This window comes from Vidua macroura, chromosome 1 (genome assembly GCF_024509145.1).
Source record: "Vidua macroura isolate BioBank_ID:100142 chromosome 1, ASM2450914v1, whole genome shotgun sequence".
NCBI lineage: Eukaryota > Metazoa > Chordata > Aves > Passeriformes > Viduidae > Vidua > Vidua macroura.
The window spans coordinates 49,411,849-49,438,239 of NC_071571.1; the positions used below are offsets into that span (position 1 = coordinate 49,411,849).

General features: G+C 35.8%; 1 protein-coding gene and 1 long non-coding RNA gene across 12 annotated transcripts in view; one reads left to right on the forward strand and one right to left on the reverse strand.

Annotated features, from left to right (window-relative positions):
- CLASP2 (cytoplasmic linker associated protein 2) overlaps nt 1–26,391 on the forward strand; it is a 144,892-nt gene that overhangs the window by 114,485 nt on the left and 4,016 nt on the right. For 9 of the 11 annotated variants that reach the window (XM_053970750.1, XM_053970759.1, XM_053970768.1 and 6 more), the window contains 12 exons: nt 260–504; nt 758–821; nt 5,941–6,104; nt 6,834–6,912; nt 11,683–11,826; nt 15,530–15,673; nt 16,029–16,135; nt 17,487–17,640; nt 18,378–18,606; nt 22,898–23,091; nt 23,879–24,007; nt 25,688–25,894. In XM_053970750.1, the coding sequence (XP_053826725.1) occupies nt 260–504; nt 758–821; nt 5,941–6,104; nt 6,834–6,912; nt 11,683–11,826; nt 15,530–15,673; nt 16,029–16,135; nt 17,487–17,640; nt 18,378–18,606; nt 22,898–23,091; nt 23,879–24,007; nt 25,688–25,894 (1,860 nt within the window). Of the gene's footprint in view, nt 1–259; nt 505–757; nt 822–5,940; nt 6,105–6,833; nt 6,913–7,069; nt 7,121–11,682; nt 11,827–15,529; nt 15,674–16,028; nt 16,136–17,486; nt 17,641–18,374; nt 18,607–22,897; nt 23,092–23,878; nt 24,008–25,687; nt 25,895–26,391 lie in introns of all 11 variants that reach the window. The other 2 variants (XM_053970743.1, XM_053970767.1) reach the window with 2 other exon arrangements.
- On the reverse strand, nt 11,716–16,089 carry LOC128803705 (uncharacterized). Its single transcript, XR_008435816.1, has 3 exons — nt 16,015–16,089; nt 12,525–12,729; nt 11,716–11,803 (listed from the first exon to the last, which is right to left on the reverse strand). It is a non-coding gene; the product is annotated as an uncharacterized LOC128803705 (long non-coding RNA).

Sequence of the window (26,391 nt, forward strand, 5' to 3'; positions counted from 1 at the left end):
AGACTTAAAGTTAAATGTTTCATCAAACATATGTCTTCTCTCCATTTGCTTTGGGTTTATATTTGGAATACTATGTAAGCCATACTTCAAAATATTTTCATTAACTTGGTTTGACCTGCTGAATGGTTGGAGCCATTTGTCACTGCAGGGAGTAGGGGTCACACCGGTTATTGAAACTGTTGGTCTCTTGACCCATTATGGGTACATTGTATTACCCCTTTGAGAATAAGTGCTGATCTGGAGTGTCTCTGTACAATAGAAGAAGCCCGTGCGAAGAAGATATGAATCATACGGGATGTACTCAGATGATGATGCCAACAGTGATGCATCAAGTGCCTGTTCGGAAAGGTCCTACAGCTCCAGGAACGGGAGCATACCGACCTACATGAGGCAGACAGAAGACGTGGCTGAAGTCCTGAACCGCTGTGCCAGCACCAACTGGTCAGAGAGGAAAGAGGGCCTTCTAGGCCTGCAGAACTTACTGAAGAACCAGAGAACTCTAAGGTAGGATGACATTTCAACAGAGAAACACCTTGTTTCAATGTTGGTGGGAGGCAGGGGGGAGGGAAGGCAGAGTGTGTCTTTTAGGTGAAAGCTATTACATTTTTACCCATGTCTTGAACAAAACAGTTTCCTCTACTTAATTTACTACATCATTTGATTCAATATTTACCCTTGATTTCACTGATCGCTATGCGTTAGTGTTCTAGCAGAACTAGCAAGGGAGTTAACTAATGTATTGTTGTCATTTTGACAGTCGTGTTGAGTTGAAAAGATTGTGTGAGATCTTCACAAGAATGTTTGCTGATCCTCACAGTAAGGTATGTCTAGGTTTTTCTTATTTTCAATAAGTGTCTGAAAACATAAATTAAAAGAAAGACAGTTATGGTAAATTACATCAGTGATATTTGCATATGTAAAATTTCACAAGCAAAAGCAGTTAATGGTATCAGATTTCAATTTAATTTAGAGTTTTGAACAAGATAATTTTCCCCCTTTTTCTGCAGGATCATGGAAATAAAGTGAAGGTTCATGTCGTATAAAATGCATTGAAGTAGTTCAGCGTTTTGTGATCAAAATCTGTGTTTTTAGGAAGTTGTTGTTTACAGAGGCCACTTCAACACAAGTATAGATTTTCTCTCAATTAGAACAAAAGGCTCTGCAGTAATTTAAGTTACAAATAAAGTTGTCTGACTAAATCATACATAATCAGATAACCTATGCCAAATGTGTACTTATTTATTTTCCAGGACATTTTGTATTATCATAGCTTATGATGTCTTCTATGAATTTCGTAGGCAGGGCTGGCATTTGAGACTGGTGAATAATATTTACATCATTTTTTTAATATTCCATAAAGAATATACTTTATTATAAAAGAAAACGTGATGTTTTATTCAGTTTTACTTAGGTAATGACTCAGTATGGATAATATAACAAGGAAAATAATGCTTCTGTTTTCTAAGACTGTTAAAATCTTTTAAAGTGAGTTACTTTGCATGATAGTATTTTTAGTTTTTGTGGGAGGTGGGTTACTAGTACTGGTTGATTAAACATTGCAGTTTCTTATGGCAGAAGGAATGCAGGTAAGGAAGGAGCCTAATAAATGTAATAATGTAAAAAAAACTACATAACTTTATATTTTATTTAATTATAGGCTTGTTTGGAAGAAGTGGTATCTCTTATGTTGAGTATAACATGTCCCACTTAGTATCCGTATTTCGGAATTGATAAAATTATAACAATAAATGCGTAATAGGGTATTATTTCAGAAGTATTGACTTTTCCCAGAAGAATCCTGAAAAACTACTTTGATTATGCAACACATTTTACATATTTTTAAGTCTTCCTTATTGCTGCAATGGAAAATTAAATTCAGAGTGATGAGAGGTCTTGACAGGTTAACTTTAGTGTTCATCTGTCCTCTTTATTTTTCCTGTTGGAAAAAGTGACAGCTGCTATCCCTGACACCATGTATTTTGGAAATAACTTGCACTGCTGACAGCAACGTGGTATTAAAGTTGATCACATACTGCAGAAATCCAGAAGGAAAAACTAAACCAAGCAGTTAAAAAGAAGGAAACATTACATTAAAAAAGTCAAAGCAGAGGAAAGAATATTAAATATTGAAATATTGCTGGAATATTTATTTTTTATATGAAGTAATGACCAAGTTGCTAATAGCAGCTTGGTTTAATTGTGCTGGTTCTGTGGTAATTAATATTTCAGCAATGCATATGTCAGAGCTACTGTGGAGATTTTTGTGTAGCATGAGAGCCAGGGAAGGATAATGAAAACGTTGTAAGCTGTAGTTGTATATGTCAGAAGAGCATTTTACCTTTTAAATAAGCATTTTAAAATGTTATATTGACTTATTCTAGTTGTTTGTTCTGTTTACTGGCCACTGTGATATGAAATAATGTAGCTTCAAGAAACTTTGGCCTGTGTTGCAACCTGTGGTACAGCTGTTCTAGTCACTGAAACCTTGCCTGCTTTTTGATGTTGCAAAACTATTAATAGTTATCAATACGTTATCAGGAGAACCCTTTAAGTATTGAGTTCATGAGCTGTGATTTTTTTTTTTTTTTTAATCACACACATACGCCTACATAAATCTCATCTTAGACTCTACTCAATTGTCTGTAGGAATTATTCTGTCATCACTTTTGTGGGATTTTATAAGGTTTACTTTAACATAATATCTGGATGGAGGGAATTACATAGAATTAGAGAGTAATAATATTTGGAGGAGAAAATGGGAGAATGACTTAAAAGAACATACCGAGTGCTTATTTTAAATTTACATTGGGTATCCCAATAAAATTACTTAAATTTCTCATAAAAGTTTTGAAGTACCTTTTTTGTTTTATTTTGGTTTATATTCCCTACAGGAACTTCGTATTGATGGCCACTAATTTGTGTGTTTTTATCTTTTTCCCTTTTTTGTTGTTTTGTTTTGTTTTGTTCTGTTTTTGTTTCGTTTTGCATGCTGTCCCCTGTGTTGGAACTCTCTTTAGAGAGTAAGTTGGTTCAATATTTGTTGGAAGCCTAACCTTACTTGCATGAATGTGCAATTAACCCCTTTTCTCTATTTTTCTTCCCCAAAGAGTTCATGCAGTGTCAAGCCTTTTGCAATCATAAAATGCTATAAACAAATAGTAAAATGTGTGGTAAATTTTCGAGATGTGCTTTATCTACTAATTAACTGACATTGTTTGGTTATGCATTCCTGCTTTATATTGTGGTGGTTGGCACATCTGAAATAATTCACTTTAGAGGTAGATCACTTATAATTATTTCCATATCTGTTTGTTTTTTTCCACTGTCAAATTATTATGAACTTCAACTTTAGATGGTTGATTTCAGGATTTCAGTTTGCATCATAAAAGCGGAAACTGCAATTTTTGCAGTATCCACATACATTCTTCAACATATAGGTGGTTGAGTTCCATTTTCCATTCCAAATTCATACTTTACCTTAAATGCTCTTTCAGCCTTCTTAAGTTGTTCATGCTGAGACAATATGATATGTTAAGTATTTTTTTTAAATGCAACAAAATTACTTGACTTATTTTTCTCTAGACATTCTCTGTGGTAGATCTAAAATGAAACAAAGCTTGAAAACAAAGCTGAGTCCTCAATTATGTGTATTTTTAACAGCTAAAACATCAGCACAGGATCTTCAGAGTACTTTTGCCATAGTGAACCATAATTCACTTTATAATGATTTCAGTTTAAGCCACTTTACATGTTTGAAGTGTCATAAGAAGTCCATATTACTCCATCAAGTCAGAGCTTGTAACCAGTTTGTTCGGTCTACCATGTTTTAATGGAAAAGCCATGTGTGTCAGTGTCTGCAGACTCAAAGAAACAGGTGCAGGTTTAAATTGTGCTGAGCTGTGTAGTTCAATTTGAAGGATTTTGTGAGACATCCCCACACACACATACAATGTAATCTTCATAGCACCAGAATTTGTTTGTTTGCCTAAGCATATTTTCCCCTTACTTTAAGGCTGTGAAAGCCAAAGACTTTATATTAGAATAGAGAAAATACATATTGGTTTGTTTTTGCCTCTGTCTTATAACTGTGGCTACTGCTTGTGAATCCACAAAATTATGTATTGTTTCAGGTTAGCCTGAGACAGATTGTTTCCAGTCCTGCGCATAAAAGTCTTGTCCCACTACTGGCAGGATAGTTTGGAAACCTCAGACTTGAATATACATCTACATAGACAGCCCAGAAGTTGGCAATTTTTTTTTCTCAATTTTTAATGTAATTTGTTCCAATAATTAAAGTAGCTATTCCTGATGGGCTTTATATTGAGTAGGGATTTGTATTGTTTTGTTTCTAACACAGATTTTCAGTATTTAAGATACGTATTAAAAAATTTCCCCAAGTCTCCAGTAGATCCTGAAAGAGTCATAAAAACCTAGTTAAAAGAGAACCTCAAGGATGGTCTGGTCCAACCTTTCCTGATAAAATGAATCTGAGTTTATTTTTTATTTCTAGTGTAAATTTGGAGGCACTTCTTTAAGAGATACTTGTATGGATTTTTTCCACTTTATGGTGTGAATTTGCTTTCCCTGACTTGATGATCAACATGAAAAGCAATCAAATTTCCTCAGTGAAGAAGGCGTGCAGCAACATATGCCAGCTCCTCCTTACTTGCATCAGTGCTGTGGAAGAAAGTTTGCTTCCATGGCCTAGTGTGTGCAGCTGTGTGAGGTGTTATCACAATTTGGGGTTTTCCACTCTCACAGAAGCAGCCAAATTTGGCCTAATGACAAGGCAGGTCAGCTGCAGGAGGATGTGGGGTTCCAGCCCTTGCTCTGCACCAGCCACTTCTAGCCTTGCACCCATGACATAAATACTCAGGAGGCAATATCTGCCCAACCCTCTTTGCACCACAACAGTGCTTCTGTACCCAACTCTGTGCTGGAGCGTGTGTTGTAAAGGAACCTTTTCAGCTCAAACACCCATTTTTTTTGTCAGAGAAACAGGAAACCTATGGGCCACACAAGCAGACAGTGTATACATCCTGATTTCACTCTTAGGTCTTGAAAAAACTTAATACGAGTGAAACATATTAAAAGAGCTCTTTAAACAAAGTTACCTATTTGTCACATCCTCCTTGACCCCTTCCCTCCAAAAAAAGTCCTTCTTCCTGATGCAAGTCCAATAAAAAAATATGGTTTTGGTTCTTTTGCTTTTGTTGTTTTGTTTTTTATTTTTTTACCTAATGCAGTCTTTTCAACGTGATTTGTTGAAAAGAAGACAATGGATATTATGTTTTCAAAAAAATGAAAGTACTTCTGTATTTTAAACACCTGCCAATCTGGAATCTATTGTGGCTTTTCTTCCCTACTGTGGTTAATAGTTTTGTGTTGGGATACCAGCAATAGTAGAAACAGCTTGTTCTGTTCTACAAGTATTTTCTGTAAAGGAATTGGCCAGCTGTCATGATTTTGCAGTATTTAATAATGCAGATGTTTACAATTAATATTTTGCTAAAGAATTCTAGCAGCTTTTTTGGTTTTAAGGTGTTTTTGTAGTCTCCGAGGAATATGACAAAATCAACTTAATGATAGAGCTTGAGAGGGTAAAAACTTAAGTTTTACTGGAAAAATTGAGGTTGCGCCAGCCATCACAGTAAGCATTCCTTTTCTTGACGAAACTGCATGGAATACCTAATTGTCAAACTTCTACAGAAGTCGGCTAACATTTCCAATGTACTATTATATCAAAATCCAATGAAAAAGCAAGGCAGATTTCTTTCTTTTCCTTTCTTTTTTTCTTTTTTTCCTGCTTGGCTGCAAAACACTGCCTTTCTCTGCCTCTGATTCCCTTACTGCTTTCTTCGTTTGTAAGTTTGGCATACGTCAGTGTTGTTTCCTCTTTTGCCCCATCCTACCCTCTTTCCATCTTCTTCTGCCTTTTAGGTGTTCAGTATGTTTTTGGAGACGCTGGTCGACTTCATCCAGGTCCATAAAGAAGATCTGCAGGACTGGCTGTTTGTGTTGTTGACACAGCTGTTGAAAAAAATGGGTGCTGATTTGCTTGGGTCTGTACAAGCAAAAGTTCAGAAGGCACTTGATGTTACAAGGTAATGTGTAATGAGCTCTTTAAAAAGCAATAATAACATAGTTGTTAGCTATTTTCAAGGGTTTTGCTGCCTTTTTTTCTTTTTTTTTTTTTGGTGTGCTGTTCGATTTCTGGAAAAATGCACAGCTCGTGGCAGATCTTGAAACTTTAGTAAACCTTGTTGCTTCAGCATTTTGGTTTCATGAAATGACTCTTAATTGCAAGGGTTTGAGTCCTCAGTGCTTGAACAATTAATATGATACTACTTACTTGATTCCAGAATGTGCATTTGAGCCGTGTATGTTTGTTGTCTCACCTTGTGTTCAGTGATGTAGAAATTGTGTTTGCACTTCTTTATTTTGCTGTGAAAGTTTCACTAGAATATTCATCTCTGTGTCAGCATTAACTTTTAAGAAGTTATGGTAATAATGGATTTGCTTTCTGTCTTCCCTTCCTTCTCCCCAGACTTCACTAATAGCCCAATTTAGAATCAGAATTCTAGCATATCATAATTATATCATTCCACATTACTTGTATTGTCTGTTCTAGCTATAATTGATTGCTTCATAGCAGCAGGAATTCCTTAAATCTTGTCCTTAACATGCTAGGTAAATGTTTCTGAAATGTCAAACATAGTAGCAACTGGTAGCAGTTTCAGCTTTACTGAGAAGGGTGAGGGCTTATTTGGTGTCTCTCAACAGTTCATAAAAGAAAATCTAAGGTAACTTAACATTATTTTGTTTGTTTACAGGGAATCTTTTCCAAATGACCTCCAGTTCAGTATTTTAATGAGATTTACTGTTGACCAGACCCAGACACCTAGTCTGAAGGTAAGACTTTTTAGGCTTGCTTCGCAAGCAGAAATTATCATTAATAGAAATTTGCTTGTCTTAATTTTTGAATTTGGATTGTTATTTTTGTTTTGTGTAAAAACAAAGAAAAAGGAAAGGTTTTCAATTAGTGGATTTTGTTTTTATAAACTTTCAGACAGTCAAGCCAGCACTGCAGGACCAGCTTCGCTCTTTTTGGAGCTCAAAGGTTTTTGTCTGAATTACTGTTTTTATTCTTAACCCTATGTGAAACTCTTACAGTGTTATCAATAATTTTTATTTGAATGCATTGTATGCCGCTACTAACCTTTGCAAGAAATTTTAAGCATGCAGATGCTCAGTTTTAAACATGACACTAGTATGAAAATGTTTGCTGCAAGAGAGATCTAATAAAACCACAGTACATGTTGCTCAAAAATGAGCAACAAAAATGTGGCTGCCTAACATCAAGCTGGTTATGCAAACTCACTCTATCAAGTCTTTTCTAATTTTATGTTTGTGATTTCCCATACTTTTTTCCCTAGTTCATACATATATATATATTTTCCTGTGTTCAGCCTGATAGGCCTTGAGTTATTTTAAATTATTCTAATATTACTGTGAACTTGAGTTACTATATTAAAAATCAGCTACTTCTGTGGTACAGTCTACTTTTCTGAAAGTGGTGTGTAGCTTTATAATTACACACATTTTTACCCAAGAATCTGTAGTCCGTAGACATACCAGCATATCTGAAAAGTAAAAATGTATTCTGTAGTACATTTGCAGTTGCAAAGAGTGTTGATTTTAGAACAAATGCATCAAATCTGAAGAAGATTTATAAGTGATGGGAATGGGGAAATAACAAGCATATGATAACTGGCATCTTCTGCTCTATCCTGCACGAAATATTTTTACTCAGTTTGATACTGCACAAGAGTATGACTTTTCCAGAGTTATGTTGAACCTAAAGTCACATGAATATGCCTTTTTTGTCTACAATACAGTAAAGCTTACATTTTTAAGCTTTTGAGGACAGTTGATACGTTGACCACTGTTGCTTCGTAGAGCTGTGTTAAAAAGGGACTGCTGTCATTTATTGAAGACAGCAAATGAGGTAGTAAAAATCAGTTTGTTGTTTAAATGAATCCTTGGAACAAATTGAGATTGGTTTTATTTTGCTTGGTTTTCCTCCCCAGGAAGGTGAATTTGATGGTTGAGATGTTCCTTTTTCCATACATTAGTGTACAGCTGTTAAAGGTGTATCAAGCACATTTCAAAGCTGAGAGTGTAGATTTGGAACAAGACATGGACTCCTACTAGGCTGATTTGGGACTGAGTTCAAGATTATTCCCTAAATGACCCAGAAGGAATTCAGAAATATGAAACACTTGATGGGAAGACATTCTGAAACTAACTTTGAGAGAGAATTCTGTAATCAAGATGTCGATAAAAGTTACCTCCATAGAAGAACACCAGTAGTTCTATACTGTAATATATTATAGTTTGAAGCAAAATCAAGAGTATTTAGAATGAATTTTTAGGACAGTAAATTATATAACTATTTAAGAGAAGGTAAGCTTTCTTCCCAGAAAAAAGTGGAATCTGCCCCCTACTTCCTTTTTATGTGGTAACTACTACTTCAGGATTCAGACAGTTAAGTTATTTATTCCCCACAGATCAGAAGAATCTATTTAATATCCACATTATTGAGTATTTTGCCTAAATCCCATCTTCAGTGCACCCAGATAGAATAATTTATATAATCAGTTGAATAATTGATGTGATCAAAACCCACAGAATAATTAATAATCCTAGAGGAGTACTCCAGTTCTTGAAGTCTTGAACTTTTGTTCTTTGATAAATTATTATCTCATTGTATTTCTTCTAGGAATATTGAGAAACAGCATTCGTTTTTAGGGAGTCAGAGAAGGGGATTTTCATAATCCCTAAAGCTGGTCAGATAGAAAGAGGGGATGGTAGATCAGAAATTTGAGCTGTGTAACAATTCCCTTCTACAAATTACTTTTTTGTCTGGGTTTCACATGATAGTAGTAAATAATCATCCTTTGGAGTAAACTGTCCTTGTCATTCTTACACTTAGAAAGACATCTAAGTCTCAGACAGTAAAACTTGAGCTTTTAGAGGGGCCACAGAGGTGGATTTGGATAGCTGGGCAATAAAAAGTCCAACCATAGAGAAGATAGAATTCTACTGACCTAATCCATGAAGGATGCAGCTTAGTGTACTGTGCTATATCTGTCATATTTCTGCAGTCATTTTACACTTAGGTGTGGTGAATTACTGAAACACAGTTTAGAGGTACCAGATGTATGTGTCTGTGCTGGTCATATGTTTGGATGGGTATAGGAGTCAATTGTCCTAGGTGGGATATAGTCTATTTAGCTTATTTTTGCAGGTGCAAAACATACAGTTTCCAAAGGATGGATATTGTCCTGAAATACACTTCCAATCATTACTTCATTTTTCTTGGGTTTCATATCATCTCAGCCTCAGTGAGGAGTTGATTTAAGCATTGTGATCAAAATTCAAGTTTCGGAATCCTTCTTTACTTTGAAAATGCTGATTTGTTGACAAAGGTTTTTGCCACAGTTGATCGGAAGATTTTTTTTTTTTTACCCTAAATCAGCATTAATAGATCTGGATTAAAAAAAAACTGAGTAACACAGATTCACAGCAATTTATCTTTAGTGTATATTTTAGTCATTTGGTTATATAATGGCACAGGCAAATCACTCCTAAGTATTCAGTGAGTTAGAGACAGACACCTGGGATGTTGCAGTCTGAAAGTGACAGTATTGAACAACTTCATAGAGAGTGCTTTCAACTTAACAGCAAATATTCATTGTAAGAATTCTGGACATGCTTTAATTGCAGTCCAAAAATTTTTCTCTCTGAATGATTAAATGGATTGTTGAAGATGTTAGCCCTTTTATTTCTAAATCTCATCTCTGTACAGAGTTACTGGAAATATTGGCAAAGATACTTCTAAAGTAGATTTGCTGCTTTTATGGAGTTTTACTTCAGCCTGGGTTTTTTAATCTGTAATAATACTGGCTCATTATATCTGACCACAGAAGGGTGTAGCTCTTCCAGAATTTATTATCTCAAAAGCAATTAGTAAAAAATGTTTTTTTTCAAAAGAGTTGTCAAGTTTAGCTTTGGCAATCTGTCTCACTCTGAAAAGCTCTATTAGTAAGAACTCCTTGCATTCATTTTCTGTTCAGTGCTGTTCTGTCTAAGAGCCTCCATCTTCGCAGAAGTCTGTGCAAGTTCCTCAAGAAGCAGTTCAAACACTAAATAATCCTGCTGTCTCAGATGCAGTACTTCAGAGTCTCTTCATTGGGAGAAATACCTCTGGGTGTTCTAAGTGTTACAGTCCTTAACAGCAACCTTTTCAAGTCTTACATTAGATTTACTTAAATCCTCAACAGTCGAAGGTAGTGGTGTTGCAATGGTTTCCCTACGTAATCTAGAAATGTCAGCTATTGCTTTGAATTTGGAAAGCCATGTGGCCTAAGGTTTTTTGCTGCAGAGATGTTCATGGCTTGTTTTTTCCTTGGAAAATCGCTAGCAAATAGTGTGCATTTGTCAATATCGATCTGCATAAGATGAAAGCCTTCAGCTGCTGCTTGGTATAACTTCAGAGAAGTTGAGCTTTAACAGCTGCTTTGAAAATGAAGTATTCATTATTAATCCTCATTTGTGTGTGCCAGTGTATCTTGAGTTTTTAATTGCTTGCAAGTTTCATGACCAAGAGAAATTTCTAAATAGCTTTGCTCAGAACAGTTGTGCTACAAGCTATGAGCAACCAGAAATACACCCAGAACTCTTTCTCTCTGGTTATGGTGGACATAGGTCTCTCTCTCCTGGTAGGTATTTTTGGTTCTCTGTAATTACTAGTGGAAATAAAAGCAGCTAAACCTGATAGATGGTCTAAATAAATGTCCACAACTTTCACCGACACATTGGGTGACAAATTTCTGAAGTAGAAGGAGCTGAGGAAGTAAATATTTTAGACATACACAGGTGTAATAGACCTTTGCCCAAAACTGTGCAGTGGTGCAGTATTAGAGAAAGCAAAGAGGGGCTGTAATCTGTGATGTACAAAACAGGAGTAAAACAAGTTTGTGGAGTAAGAGAATGATCAGATAAATGAGGGAGCTCAGGAGGTTTTCTGTCCTCCTGGTAAATCCATGTCTCTATCATCTGAATATATTCAAAGTGTGCATGTGACCCATCTTAAGTCTTTCCTAGAAATTCTATTCCATGCATTTTTAGTATTTAGTGGGAAGATTCCTGTGGCTTATTTCCAGAGACTGTAACTGCTCAACCTTGATGTTTTGTGAAACAAAATGAGTGTTAACTACCTAGTAGGAGCTAGTAAGAAGCAATCATTGGTTCATCAGATGATGTTCATTTTGCATTTTAGCACTTGAAAAACTTTCTTCAAAATTCTGAGTGAATCTTTTCTTCATTTCTTTTTTTTCAAATGTAAGCTTCTGCATATGCAATGATTTATGTCTTCTAGTTGCTATCAGTGAAATGTAAGCTTTCTATGAGTATTTGAATGTCTGGAATAACTTTCTTCTTCAAATGTTAAATCCATTTATAGATTGTTTTATTGCAAAAAAATTATATTAATGCTGAAAACATGTAGTTTAATTGGAAAAAAAAAATCTTTATTTTAGGGAATGAACACTCTGTGAGCTCAGTTGTTTTTGCAGCTCACCATTTTTATTGTCCACCTGACTCTGTTTCTCCTTGCAGGTCAAAGTTGCAATCCTGAAATACATAGAAACTCTTGCGCAACAGATGGATCCAGGAGATTTTGTAAATTCAAGTGAAACTAGGTTAGCAGTGTCTCGAATCATCACCTGGACCACAGAACCTAAAAGCTCAGATGTTAGGAAGGTATGTTTGGTAACCTGTCCTTAGAATTGCAAAGCATTCAAGGTAATTAAGACTATTTAAGTAAAAAATTTAAATTAACATCTTGAAACTCTCCATTATGGTTGTATTGTTATATAAGTTAGTATGTTGAGATTCTGTTTCATAATTTATCATTCTTCATTGCAAGTACTAAAATCTTTTTAGTGGCCATTTTTTGTACAGTTTTAATATTACTTCAGAGACCACCCCCTGTGATACTAAATAGCACATTTGTAAAAGGAGTGAGTGGTAAATTTGGTAGCAAATTCAGTCTAATCTCTGTTGGATTTTCTAGAGTCCTTATTTTTAACAACAGGTAGGTAGATAGCTGTTGAACCTTGGACAAAGAAAGTGCTTTGATAAGGTTATAGGCTTATTGTCATAGGCTTATTCCTGTAATGCTGCACTTCCAGTGCAAACCTTCCCTTTCCACATAATGACGTGAAGGGAAAATTACCATTTGTGAGCTACATAGATGCAGCAGGGATACTAAATAACTATAAGAAATGTACTAGTGCTGTCTTTGGAAAGGGCTTCTAAACAGTACTTCAATTTGTAGAAAGCAAAAAATCTTTTAATTTTATTTGCAGTTTGATGGAATAGTTTTGTTGTTCTGATGCTTACAGGTCATGCTGTGTAGCTGCCATTTTTAGCATGTCAACACTACAAAAATGTTGTACCTTTTATGGTTCCTCAGTGCAAGTGTCTATGACACAGAGAGCTAACTCTTCTCTCTTTTTCTGTCTATTTCTGCAGTTTGAAAATCTGTTGAGATTTGTTTTGCTACTTTGAAATTGAGTTCTGGCACCTTCATCTTTTCTGAAAAGAGCAACTTCCTTTGCTTAGGAGGGATGTAGGAAAGAATAGTAGGAGCAGTCTTAAAAACTGTAATGTGAAGAAAACAAAAATAAAAATAACTTATAAGACTTCTTGATATCTAGAATGTTTGTAATACATAATAGAAAACCACCAGAGAGTTTTTATATTGGAGGTAATGTTTTAGTCATTCACTTCTTGCATAACTTCATGAGTTTGAGAAAACAGTAATAGATTACATGCAATGGACTTTTCTTGCCTGGGTATCATGTTCTAGTAACATATAAAAGATCATAAAACAGGAGGAGAATTGAAGCAGCACTATCTTCTGAATCAGTGAAGTTTTAGTACTGAGGCACGTGGCGAGCTGTCTTATCTGATGGTTCATAACTCTAATAAGCATTTTTATGTCAATAAGTAACTGAATCATGGAAACTCACTAGTGAGTTTAATCATCTGAAACACCTTATTATGTAAGTTTTCAGATTTCATTTTTTCTTTCCATAACACAGCTCTTTGAGGCAACAAACTGCAAAAATCCTTTAACTCTTGAAAATAAAATTTTGCCAATAAGAAGTCAAAAGAGTTATTTTGATGGTATAAAATGTTGAAGTCTCATAACAGTCTTCTCAGCCTGCTATCACGGGCTTTTTAATTTCATTTTGTTTAATAAGCTTTATAGAACTTAGTGTAATTTCTTTAAATTAAAAGCCTTTTCTAAGTAATTTCTGTGTAATTAATGGTTTTGTTTTTTTCCCTTAGCAAAAACAGTTCCAGTGCTAAGTATTATGAAAAATCTTAGTTTATTAGTCTCACATTGGGCACTTTTAGTATAGTTTGGTGACATGGGACTTCTTTCTGGAAGGTAGAATTCTGTTTCAGAACTTAGATTTCTTCTAAGATTAGGATGCTTCTGGAAGGAGTTTGAATCTATTTTTAGAAATCTTCTAAGAGGAAAGCAAAACCAAATAAATATTTCTAATCCTTATTTCACTCTTTTAAGATGATCTCTATGTGAGTGAATTTAAATCTCAGCAGAGACCTGATGCTGGGGAGAAGAGAAACCTCTAAATACTCTAAAATGCAGGGTTTCTTTGGCAAGGAAGAAAGAGAGAAAATAGATAATTGCATTGAAAACCTTCTGCAAGTCAGTATCAATTTTGATATTATAGGCAGAGCTTCATTTTGGGCAGACTTGATGGTATCAGTTTCTATCCTGATACAATCCTGGACTGGCTATTGTGTTCTCTTAATAGCAGCTTAAATAGACGCAGTATTAAGGAGCAGAGACTGGCTTACTGGACAGAAAACTGAAAGTGGAGATTCCCAAACCTCTGCTCAGCTGCTGAATTTGTCTTGGTTTTGCTCTGTATCAATTTTGATTAAAAGACTGACCATTAAAAATGACAAGGGCAACAGCAAGAGAAACATCAGACAGATTGCAGAAGACATTCAGGGTGATCATTTGAAGGGAAGGTTATCAAAGGGTCGAGGAAATAAATGTTAAAGAAAACGATCAGTCACGAGTATGCAAAGATAATTTGTGGCAATCTAACATGCTAGGATTTTTGTTGTTTAACTTAATACAGAGATGTGTGCAGGTATGTGTGCTCATACCTTGGCTCTCCACTTTTAATTTAAAAACGCTACAGTTCATTGCTCTGGAAGCAAAAGGAGGGAAATAAATGTCTAAAATAATTTTCTAAACTACTTGCTTGGAGTGTATTGGTGGTTAAGCAAGCTGCCTATCAGTCTGTCTAGCATAAGGCACTGGTTCTCTCCAGTGCATGGCAGATCTTGATGGTGAGCTGTATAAACTGCACACAGTTGGTTAATCTTACAACCACAGTCTTCTGCTACAAAGAAGTAATTCTAGAGAACTTCCTCCAGCTGTCCTTTGCACTTGTTAGTTTAGTTATTATGTTGACAGGTTTGTTATACTATACAATGAATCTTCATCAAACTGTACAAACATTTCTTAATTCTTTCAATCAACAGTTCCTGTACTAGAGGGATTCCAACTGTTGTGTAATTTACTGTGTTGCTTCGTCAGTAGAGAGTGCTGATTTTTTTATTCAAGTAAAAAAAAAAAACACCTAGCATATTTAAAACATTCTGTAGGATGAATATGATGGTAAAGATGAATTGAGTAAACTGAGAGTATGGGAGGTGACATCCAGTACAAGCTACTCCACAGTTTTCATCTTCAGAATATGTAGTCAGCTAAATTTCATTGCCCATTACATTTGCCTACCTTTTAGAAAGGTTAAAGAAAGCAGAGGCAAGGTTAACTAACTAGCTTGGCTGTAGGGTAAGTTATGAGGAGGAGTATCAAGTGCTGTGATCACTACTGTCTCATTCCACACTAGGGTATCTTGTTTGGTTGGGTTTGTTATAATTTCTACAGTGCTAACTGTTCCTTTTTAGGCAAATGTGTTACCATCTCTAATTACCACTTGCAGAACTCAGTAGAAAGGATCGCATGCTTGCTCCTGCCAGAAGTGTTTCATTTCTCTCTCTAAATTTTTTCAGCTTCTCAAACTCTGAAAGCCATTTTGCAAATTCTTTCTTTTTTTTTTTTTTTTTTTTTTTTTTTCTTAGTAAGGATGTGGGGCTAGGGGGGTTGAAAAGCATATTTCTGAAAGACTGCTTGTTACAATGATAGTTGTGTGCCTGAATTTATCAAACTCAGAACTTCCAGCTTGCCAGCAAATATGAATTGCTTTTGTTCACATCTGTTAACATCTTTATTCAAGCTTGATCAAGACTTAAGTCACATTTTGTGATTACCACTCATTATAGCATCTTTTGCTGATAAAATTACTTTGAAACTCTAATTAATGTCTTCAGTTTGTGTTTTTTCTTGTAGGCTGCACAGTCAGTGCTGATTTCCCTTTTTGAACTCAACACTCCAGAGTTTACAATGCTGTTGGGTGCTTTACCAAAAACATTTCAGGATGGAGCCACAAAGCTTCTCCATAATCATCTCCGGAATACAGGCAACAGTGGTCAGGTATCCACTTCTGTTACTCTTCTTTTTGAAGTTACTATGTAGAAGCCTACTTTGTAGCTCTCTATGGAATGTGTTTTCTTTTTCGTCTACAGTTACAGTTTCTAAGTCCATGTCACTTCCAAGTGACTTCATAGGTTTGGATGTGCTTCTTAAGAATAATTTATCTTGTACTTTCTAATTTCAACGTTACACAGGATGGAAATTACTAGTAATGGGTTGGACAACACAGGAATTTAGTTGAAGCTCTTTAAATGTTTCTGGGCACCAGAAAAATAAATATAATAATAAATATAATAAGTTAAAAGGGAAGTTTTTTGTCCTACTAGAGTATCTCTTCTCACCTCTCCTCCTCCAGGGATCGATGGGAAGTCCTTTAACAAGACCTACTCCACGCTCCCCAGCAAGTTGGTCGAGTCCTCTCACTTCCCCAACCAATACATCACAGAACACTTTGTCACCAAGGTAATGTAGGCTGGTGGTGTTACAATTCCACATCTAAGGCTTAAAACACATTGTCCAAAGATGTAACCCCAGCAATGAAAGCATGGGCAAAATTTTGCACAAAATGACAGATGCTCAGAAATAATCCCTCTTGCTCCATAGAATGAAACTGCTCAGCCTCCCAGAAGGGTCTGACATGCTGGCCTGAGGTGGGAAAGGGCTGTCCATCTTGGAATGCAAATGGATTAGCAAGAGAACAAATCAAAGTGTGCTTCTTTAACAAGTGTTAAAATATGTCATCTGATGTCATAGTTTAACCCCAGTTAACAACTAAGCATCATACAGCCACTCAATATCCCCATGGTGGGATATGGGGGATAATCAGAATATAAAAGAGAAAACTGAGATGAAGACAATTAATTAGGTAGAGCAAAAGCTGCATGTGCAAGCAACAGACAGTGAATTTGCTACTTGTTATGGGGGGTCAGGTGTTCAGCTGTCCCCAGGAGAGCATGGCCCTATCACTTGTAGCAGTGACCTGGGAGCTCAAGTGCCATGACTCTAAACATCCCTTCCTTCCTCCTTCCCTCAGCAATACATGCTTAGATTGTGATGCCATATGGTGTGGAATATCCCTTTGTCAGTGGGGTCAGCTGTTCCAGCCATGTCCCCTTCCAGCTCCTTGTGTAGCCCTGGGCCACTTGCTGCTGTGTGAGGAGCAGAATAGGCCTTGGCTCTGTGTAAGCACTGCACAGCTGTTACTAGAACAGCCTTATGTTAACAACCCCATTTCCAGCACAAATCCAAAGCATAGCCCCCCAGCCAGCTGCTCTGAGGAAAGTTAAGTCTGTCCCAGCCAAAACCAACACACTGGTTCATCAAACCAGATTTAATATTGGGGACACTAAAGAAGTAATAGTTTACAAGTGTGTTTTATAGTAATGATGTTGTCAGCAAAGTGGACTTTGTAATTTTGTTTTTACCAATCAACTTGCTGTTGAGTTTTATCAGTGCTCCTTGGGAGCTTCAGGACTTCTTTCAGAATAAGAGGATGGTGTAAAAATTCCAGTTGTATCACATTCAGAGTAAAACAGAGCAAAATAAGTTTTTCTTCAGGCAGATGCTGTTACCTAATGTAGTCTTTCCCTTATCTACTTTCAGTGCTTTCTGTGTCAGAGGTAGTACACGTACTAAGGCATACCATAATATAATTTTGTATTGTGAAGAGACAATTTTCTTAATGTATTTCAAGAAAAGTAATAATTTTAGTAATATTTCCTGAGTCTCTGTAGTTGCCTGCTAATGTGATTTAAAAGTACAGATCACAAAATAAATTCATCTTATTTCCTATGTCCTTCTCCATGGCCCACAGTGCATTTGACTATGACACTGAAAACATGAATTCTGAAGATATTTACAGCTCTCTTCGTGGAGTCACTGAAGCCATTCAGAATTTCAGTTTTCGTAGTCAGGAAGATATGAATGAGCCTGTAAAACGAGATGCTAAAAAAGATGATGGTGATTCGGTGAGTATTTAAACTCAGTCCATGCTGGTATCAGCAAACTAAGCTAGTGTCTGATTGATTACAGATAAGAAAGCATCTGTTTCAGGAGGTTTATATTCTTCCTAAATTGGACATTTCTCCTGAATTACTTAAGAGCTTTAGAAAAATATGTTCCCAGTCTTGAACAGCATTTTGAAAACGTAAATGCTGATTTTATGTAGCAATGACTGTGTGTTTAACATGTTAGCAGTTTTGAAATCAGCAATCTTGCAAAACAGCTGAAATTCTTTTTTTTAGAAGTTTGTATCCTAATACATGTGTTTCTGAATGTTTTGTTTTATTTTGTACACAACCTGTGGGCTTTTAAGATGCAGTATTTCAGGCTCCTGTTTCTGTGGAACTTTGGCTGTAAGATTTGTTGAACTTGCCACATATATATATGCTTAAAGACATTTTTAATTACTCTGTATCAGACTTGTAAGATAAAATACAGCTAGTTCTGGTTTATGATTTTTTTTTGTTTTTACAACATACACTTTTCCTTTTTTTCTGGCTTTTTTTTTTGCTTGTTTGTTTTGGGGTTTTTTTGAGGAAAGCAACATTTAGGGAACGAAGACTTCTTATTTGAAGGCTAGTTTGAAAATTCCAAGCATTTTGAAATTTGTAAGTTTTTGGTACATAAATGAATTAGTGGTGTAGTTAATGGACAGGTGTAAGAGTGTATTTCACATGTTCATGTGACACTTCCTCTCCAGCAGATTTGCAGTGCTTCGGGAATAGTGGACATGCGAGCAGGAAGTGGTGTGAGCGATACAGGTCGGACAGCTCTGGATAACAAAACTTCATTACTCAACACGATGCCTCCCCACTCCTCACCACGCTCACGAGATTACAACCCATACAATTATTCTGATGGTATCAGTGCATTTAATAAATCTGCTTTGAAAGAAGCCATGTTTGATGATGATGCAGAGCAGTTTCCTGATGGTAAGATTCAGATTACATTCTGTGCTAGATGAAAAATGATATTTTCTATCTTGGACTTCAGTTTCTGAAGTTATTTTTAGAAATATATGTATCACCTCTTTGAGAGGTTTTTACAAATGCTGTATTTTGAATTAGTTTATTTGTTAGTCATCTCTTTGAGTTACATTGTTGCATTACCTGGTATTTGTAGAGACTAAGGGTAAAAATGAAGGAAATGCTGAACTGTGTTGTATACTTCTGGTAGCACATCTTCTATCAGTATTACCAGTATAAATTTACTTCTCAGATTTTTACATGATAGAAATTTAAAGCCAGGAGGGTGGAGAAAAGATTTACAGCAAGGAAGTAAAACTGGATCAAACAGGTTTGGGAAGTAGGTGAAAGATCAAGTATTTTGTTAGTAATATATTTGTATTTGAAACATGGCATTGGCATTTTCTATTGACTAAACATTTTTAAATGAAAGAAAACAAACCAGCTTTATACCAGGAAGGTGGTTCATCTAGCCCATGTAAATGTAGGAACATGGGTTGCTGTTTTGTAGGCTTCCAGAGCATATTTATGATATTTCTCCATATATCCTTAGGTAATTTTTTTATATCTCTATGTTAAGAAGGTTCCAAAGTACCACTGCCACCATTATTTTAATAAATAGTCAGTGGTTCTCATAATCTGCTATTCACTGTTGTTCAGCTATAGATCAAGTTTTTAAGTAAAGGCTTTCTTAATAACAAGGGACAAACTAATTATCTCCCTTCTGCCTGTTTCTGCTTTTGTCATTCTGCAAAAGATGTATTATAGAAACTGTTGAAAAACAAAGTTACTTTTTGACATGGTGTTTTATTCACCTATTCTATGAGTTGGCTTTAAGTTTGCATTAAATCAAAACCAAATCCAAGTATGGTGCATTTTTCTTTGTTTTTCTTACATATCATGAAGAAGCATATAGTATAGCCAGATATTATCTTCTGAAGATGATGGAGGGAAAAGGACAGTTTTACAAATCATGTCATGTACATATTAATAATTCAATAGCTTTGCCATCCACATACAGAGCCAGGTTATATTCGAGATTCTGTATTAAGGGATCTTGTTTTACATGGGAGAAGCCTCCTACCTTTTGACAGCTGATTTTTGGGTATTGCATTAAAGCAGATGCAGTTTGTGCTATGCCAGCATGATCCAGTTTTGTAGCAACTCATGACTGGCTGAAGTGAGGCATCTCTATCCGGTGGAAGTTTGTCCTGGTTGGAAAATTTAGGTCCGCTCTTTAATGGGTCTTGATGTAGTACTTGCTTTCATTCCTGTGTTGCTTTCCCTTAGTATTTAGTTTTATCATGTACATTCTGTCATTTGTGTGTTACTTTAAGAATTTCATCTTAAATTATATACAGAAACTTGGCAAAAGATCCACTTGGCAAAATACCATGTGCCTACAACTCCTCTGTTGCAAGTTACATGCTTTCCCCATATACCTGAAGGGCTAGTTTGACATTAGTTATCAGTTTTTGGAAACTCCACAGCGTTGCTGCTTGTTCCTGACACAAAATTTCTTTAGTACTGGATTCCCAGCTGTCGTGTTATGCATTGCTGACAGAAAGATGCGGAAATACAAGGCTACATGGGAAAATCTTAGCTGCTCATACAGTCCTGTCAACATCACTGGGGCAGGAACGTGTATTCTACAGATGGTTTGTCTGGTTGTCTGTCAAGTTGAAAATTTTCAGTGGAGGAGATGCCATAGTGTACATCGCATGAGTCATATTTGAGTGTTTTGCTTCTCTTACGTAAAAAGGTTTTCAGAGTAACAGCCTAAATCTTCCAACCAATTGCACTTTTTTTTTTTCCCCAAGGGAAATGCTCTTTATCTGAAGCATAGGGAAACCTGGCTTTCCAAGTCACTTCCAGACTTAAATGTAGTTCACAGTCTCTGTTTGAAAAATAGTGTTTTTCTCCAAAGCAGCTTATTTATTTCAACTTACTTCCATGGATTGCACTTTCCAAACATCTTCCTTTTTACCTCCCACTTTGTACATGGGCTTAAGATTTCTGCTTCTGTGTTTTGCCTTACACTTGGCATCTTTTTTCTTTCAGACCATTCCTTTGATGTAACATAATTTTCAGTTCTTACTCTGTTCTTCAGATCATTTGTGATTGCTCCTAAAGCGATGTCATCTACAGATTTTCTAAATTGGCTCCACATTCCTTTGCTAGCACTAACAAATCCATCCAGTAGAGCCAGGCTCTACACACATCCAAGCAAGGACATCACTCATATCTTCCTGGATTAATAGAAAGCCATTTATAATCCAGTCACCCTGCAAGTGACAAAGCAAACTTGCTTTGTTTGCTTTTTTGGCCATCATGTTTGCATAGCTTTTATATTAAGATGCTGTGAGTGACAGTAGGAAAATCTTTACTAAATTCAGGACATAACTACATGTTCCCTTTTAACCCCTACACTATTTATCCTGTCAAAAGAATATTATTTGATTGGTTTGGGAAGAGCTGTTCTTCATCAATTATTTATCTCTCTAATGCATATTTTAATTCATTCAAATGAAGGAGTTGTGTCTGCTCCTCTTCATTTGTGTTTTCTTTCCTTTCTGAAAAAGAAATTTTGAGAGTAGACTTCAAACATCACTTCTTTTATGCTTCTGAAGTCTTATCTGGAGAATGTTTGGAAATTAAATACTGGGTGCTAAGTCATACAAAGGAATGGAAAAAGCAAGCTGAAAAGGCACATCCCTCTTGATTATCTTCATGTTTTTCAGTTATGTAGTGCACTACTGGAGCTTCTTTCCTCCCTTTATTCCTTCATGGACATAGCTATCACCTTCCCCTATCTTTAACCCTTCTGTCCATACATTTAAGATGATACTGCAATTTAAACAGATATGAGTAGTTTTGCTAATGAAGTGTCAATATGCATTCCCTGAAACTGGATTTGCTATAGCTATAATCCTTACAGTTTGGTAGAACAAGTATAATAGTACTGTCAGTAAAAGTAATAATCTTGTTTCAGTAAAAATGACTGTCCATTCTGCTCATCTGCTTTACATAATAAGTCACCTAATGCAATTTCAGTCTGTCCTTTAGTCAAACATTAATCATGCATTAATACAGAGGCAGCAGAAGTGTTTGTAGTTTGCTTTCAGGTGCTGGTGCTCCTGTTTATTAATGCAAAACAGAATGCAAATAGGAATGTGGGTTTCAAAACCAGCATGATTTTTACAGTAGCTGATGTGTGATATTAAGATATTTAATTCTGTGGTATTCAGCTTTTACTGTTTTCTTTGTACAAGTGCTTTGTACAGCATTTGTAAGTTACAGTACTGAATATTGTAATACAAGATGATCAAGGGCTGTGGTTTCTTAGTGTATGATATAATTAATTTGTTATGGAGGATGCATTTCATGCATTAGTTAATACATGCAGTCATTTCAGGAAATTGCATTGTATGCCAGAACTTCCAAATTTTTGCCTTAGGAAAAGGCTTATTTCTGATAATTTATCCAAATGTTTCAGTGCAAAGATGGAAGCTATATACATCTCTTTCTTAAAGGCTAAATGGGTCTTGATGATGGAATAAAGATACTCAATACTCAAGTTTTCATTAAGACCATAGTTAGGTTTCTTGACTGTTTGCAGATCACTCTGTTTGCAGTCCAGTGTTTACAAATACAGGTTATATTAATAATGTGTTTTCCTTTATCATGGAGTCATCTCTAATCAAAACTAAAATCCAGGGCCATCTCTTAATGAATTGATTTGGGATCTATGGGACTAATAGCCCTGGTTTGCCTTTATTTCAGCTCTTTTATACCAAGAGCTATTGTTGTACTTTTTCCCCCCCATTTGTTTTAGCAACCTAGCTATTGTGGAATCATGGCTTACAAAAGTCTAAACAATACTAACAGAGAAAAGAAATTTTTTCATCTTGAATGGAAGGATCATATGGGAAGGATGGCCCTTCTTGTATAGATCAGATTTAAAAGGATGCACAGTACTTAGTGGTACTGCAAGCCTAAAAACTCCTGCAGTGGACTAGCCTGCAAGGGAGCTTTTGCTGTGTCATTGTAGCGGTTTGGGAGGGATTGTAAGCTTGTTCAGCAATGTTGGCTGCACTGAAAATGTAGTAGCCAAACTGCAATTCTTGCAGGCAAATGTGGGGAAAAAAACAAAAGCATGCTAAAAAACGAGCAAGTCATACTAGAAAAAATCCTTTAGTTGTACAGAAGTCACTATTATTATTTGCAGTAACTGTGTTTGTGCATTCTCTTTTGACAGAGCCTCCCATGGACCATTCTGATCTGGTTGCAGAGCTACTGAAAGAGTTATCAAACCATAATGAGAGAGTTGAAGAAAGAAAGGCTGCCCTGTATGAGCTCATGAAGTTAACTCAGGAAGAGTCTTTTGGTGTTTGGGATGAGCACTTCAAAACAATACTACTTCTGCTGCTTGAAACGCTTGGAGATAAAGAGGTAAATTCAGAAACATCCAGTTAAGAATGCTAACAAAGTACATGGCTTACTTTCAGTACCTTTGACATCTGTATGAGTTGTAGAAAGGGCACAAATTCCAATTAGCAGTGGAAAACCAAAAGAAATGTGGAAATAACAAAAATGCCATGAAGTCAAATTCCTCTGATGGTGAAAAGAGCATCAGTGATACTTAACTTCTTCAGGATTCCTGTTTGTGGATTCTGACATGTTAGATTGAATGAAACATTTTTGCACTGAGATTCAAAGCTTATCTGTTTATAGCCCCTGAATGAATCTGGAATATCAAAACATCATGTGTGGCAAAGCATTTAAAAATTTATTTCTAAAATACAGTAATGGTTGTTGTGAAGAGACTGAGTTCTATGTAATAGTTGTCTACAAAGGCCATGTTTCTGAAATTACTGAGGATCAAAAAGACACTAGTACTTGTGTTTTAAAATAATTGTATAAAGAAAAAGTAAAAAATGTATTTGCATGATGGTTTTATCAGCCCTTGTGTTTGCAACTTAACTTCTGGGTACCGTAGATAAGTCAAAATAATTCAGTAGTGTGCTTATGATATGTCACCTGAATTTTCTGCAAAAAGAGAGATTGAAGAGATTTTTTTTCCTACTTTTATTTGTTAACGCTAGATTGAGACTGTGTATGTGCGCAAAGCATAATCAGATATTTTTTCCATTATTAAAGACTTTTCCAGCAGCTGAACAAATGTTAAAAGCATATGTCTGTTTAAAGATGCATAACTAATTTAATATTGAATCTTTAGCATGCAATTAGAGCTTTGGCACTGAAAGTTCTAAGAGAAATTCTAAGAAACCAGCCAGCAAGGTTTAAGAATTATGCAGAGCTCACAATCATGAAGACTTTAGAAGCACATAAGGATCCTCATAAGGAGGTCAGTAATCCGTTATTTTATTTAAGGTTCTGTTATTATAAAATTATTACAAAATGAAAGAGCTGTCCAGAAAATGTGAAATAATCAGTTCTTGCTGAGGAAGGTTTTTTTTTTTTAGTAATGAGCATACATAATATTTTATGTTCAATAACAATGATGTTATTAGTTAACATGAGTATGCAAGAAAAAAAACCCTGCAGTTCTAAAAGCTCTTGAATGGTTAATATCATCCTTAACAACATTTGCCTTGGGTGCCATCCCACAGGACCATGTAACCAACAGTGTGTCACCATGGCTCTTCAAGGAATAACTGAAAGGTGCATTTTCTTTGTTTGGCATCTTAAGCCGAATATAAGTCTCCTAGAGAGCTAAAACAAGCTTTTGGATTTCAGTGAGATTTATGGTTGAGAGATGAGACTAAACAAGACAAGGAATTGTCAACCCCTTCCATACTGCTCCATTTGAGAGCATGGCTTTGAATGATGTTAAGGGAAAATGCACAGGAATGTGTCAGTGGGGAAGGTGCTTGTGCCAGGAGTAATGAGGGGATTCAGGAGAAGGGTAAATGTAACCTTGTTCAGACTTATTTTTATGCCTGTATACACAATAAAGGGCAATGCATGTAAATATAGGAAACACAGATAAAACAACGAACCCAATATTCAGCTTCTGACATCAGTGTCACTGATGATGTGGAAGGAATCCATGTTTATTACTAAATGAGTACATCTTGCCCATGCAAGGGCACTTTGTGGAATTTACTGTGGAGTTTCAGGCTTTGAAGTCGACTGTAATTCCTCCCATCCCATGACTTTATCACTCGTTTGATACTCGTTTCTCTTTTCCCTGTGCTCTCTGGATTTGTTTCATACACTGTATTTATTACAGTGTCATATCCCCATTTTTCTTTCTCTGTTCCTGTGTTTTTTTCTCTCTCATCATTTCATGTGTTAGGAGTAAGAGAGTAAAGGATGGAGAGAAAATTTTGAAGGGTTTTTGTACATCACTATGTACCACTCATTCTGTAGAGTGGCTCCCCTTCTTAGATGGCAGATGCCACCACAGCACCAATGTGAAGATCAGATGTTAATTTTCTCTGTGGTGCCATTGTGTTTTGAGCTAGTGTACCTGTTGAAGTTCTACCTAATTATTCTTGTTCTGCTTGTTCTGCATATTCTTCAGGATTAAAGCACCCTCTAATCGCAGATTCTTTCAAAATTATAGGGGAAGAAAAACAGCTTGATTGGCTTCTACAATTAGCAAATCTAGGCATGTCATTAAACATACCTTTGAAATTAATGTGAAAGCATGTTTTATCAGTGATCTCTTACCTAACAAGCAATAATAAATGACAACACAAGAAATTACAGGTTTACAAAGGTGGTGATATTTCAATATGTAGTTGGAGGGTATGCAGAATACAGAAATTTCAGATCCTATTAAACAAGCAGGTTTGAAAAACTGATACGTGTATTGCCAAGGGCATAGTGGCTACAGAATGTAGGGAAGAATTGTGTTTTCAGGAAATAATGTCCAACAGCTGGACTCTTTACATATTTCTATAATATTGCAGAGGTCTTGATAGAAAATTTTTATGCTCAAGACCATTATTATCAGAAAGCAGACCACAGAGTAAGAGTCTAATATAAATCACTTTTCTGTGTCTTTTTCTTTCAATAGGTGGTGAGATCTGCTGAAGAAGCTGCTTCCATGCTGGCCACTTCCATTAGCCCAGATCAGTGCATCAAAGTTCTCTGTCCAATTATCCAAACTGCAGATTACCCCATTAATCTGGCTGCAATCAAAATGCAGACAAAAGTTATAGAAAGAGTATCTAAAGAAACCCTTACTCAGCTTTTACCAGAGATTGTGCCAGGTCTAATACAGGTAAGGAGAGAAGAAAGAAGAAACAAAACAGACTAATAAAAAGAAACTGTATACACACAAATTGCAGAGACTTTATAAAAATAGTGCCACTTGGTTCTTATGAAGGATTTCACTTGTCTGATTGTTGATGGCCAAAATACTTTCAATAGTGGGAACAATCTCTTTGATTAGCAGGTAGCTAAATTATAATCATGATTAGGACTCAGGAAATCTCAGTCAGTAGGCTATAAAGTCCTGGTTATCGGTAAGCTTGGTAGATACTTCAGTTCTAAGATAGTTCTTTGATGTTTGTACCTTTTTCCAAGTTACATAACTTGATGTGGAATTGTCCATGTTTTATTTGTGTATAATTGTAGGTTTTTATCAGCTGGGGCTTTTGGAAGGCAAGAGGAAAGAAGCAGTTTTATAAAGTTAAATAAAAGGAGAAGAATATCCAAGTTTTCTCTTCCTTTGTCTTTAAAACTGAAATTTTTACCACATTTTTATCATATTGAGAG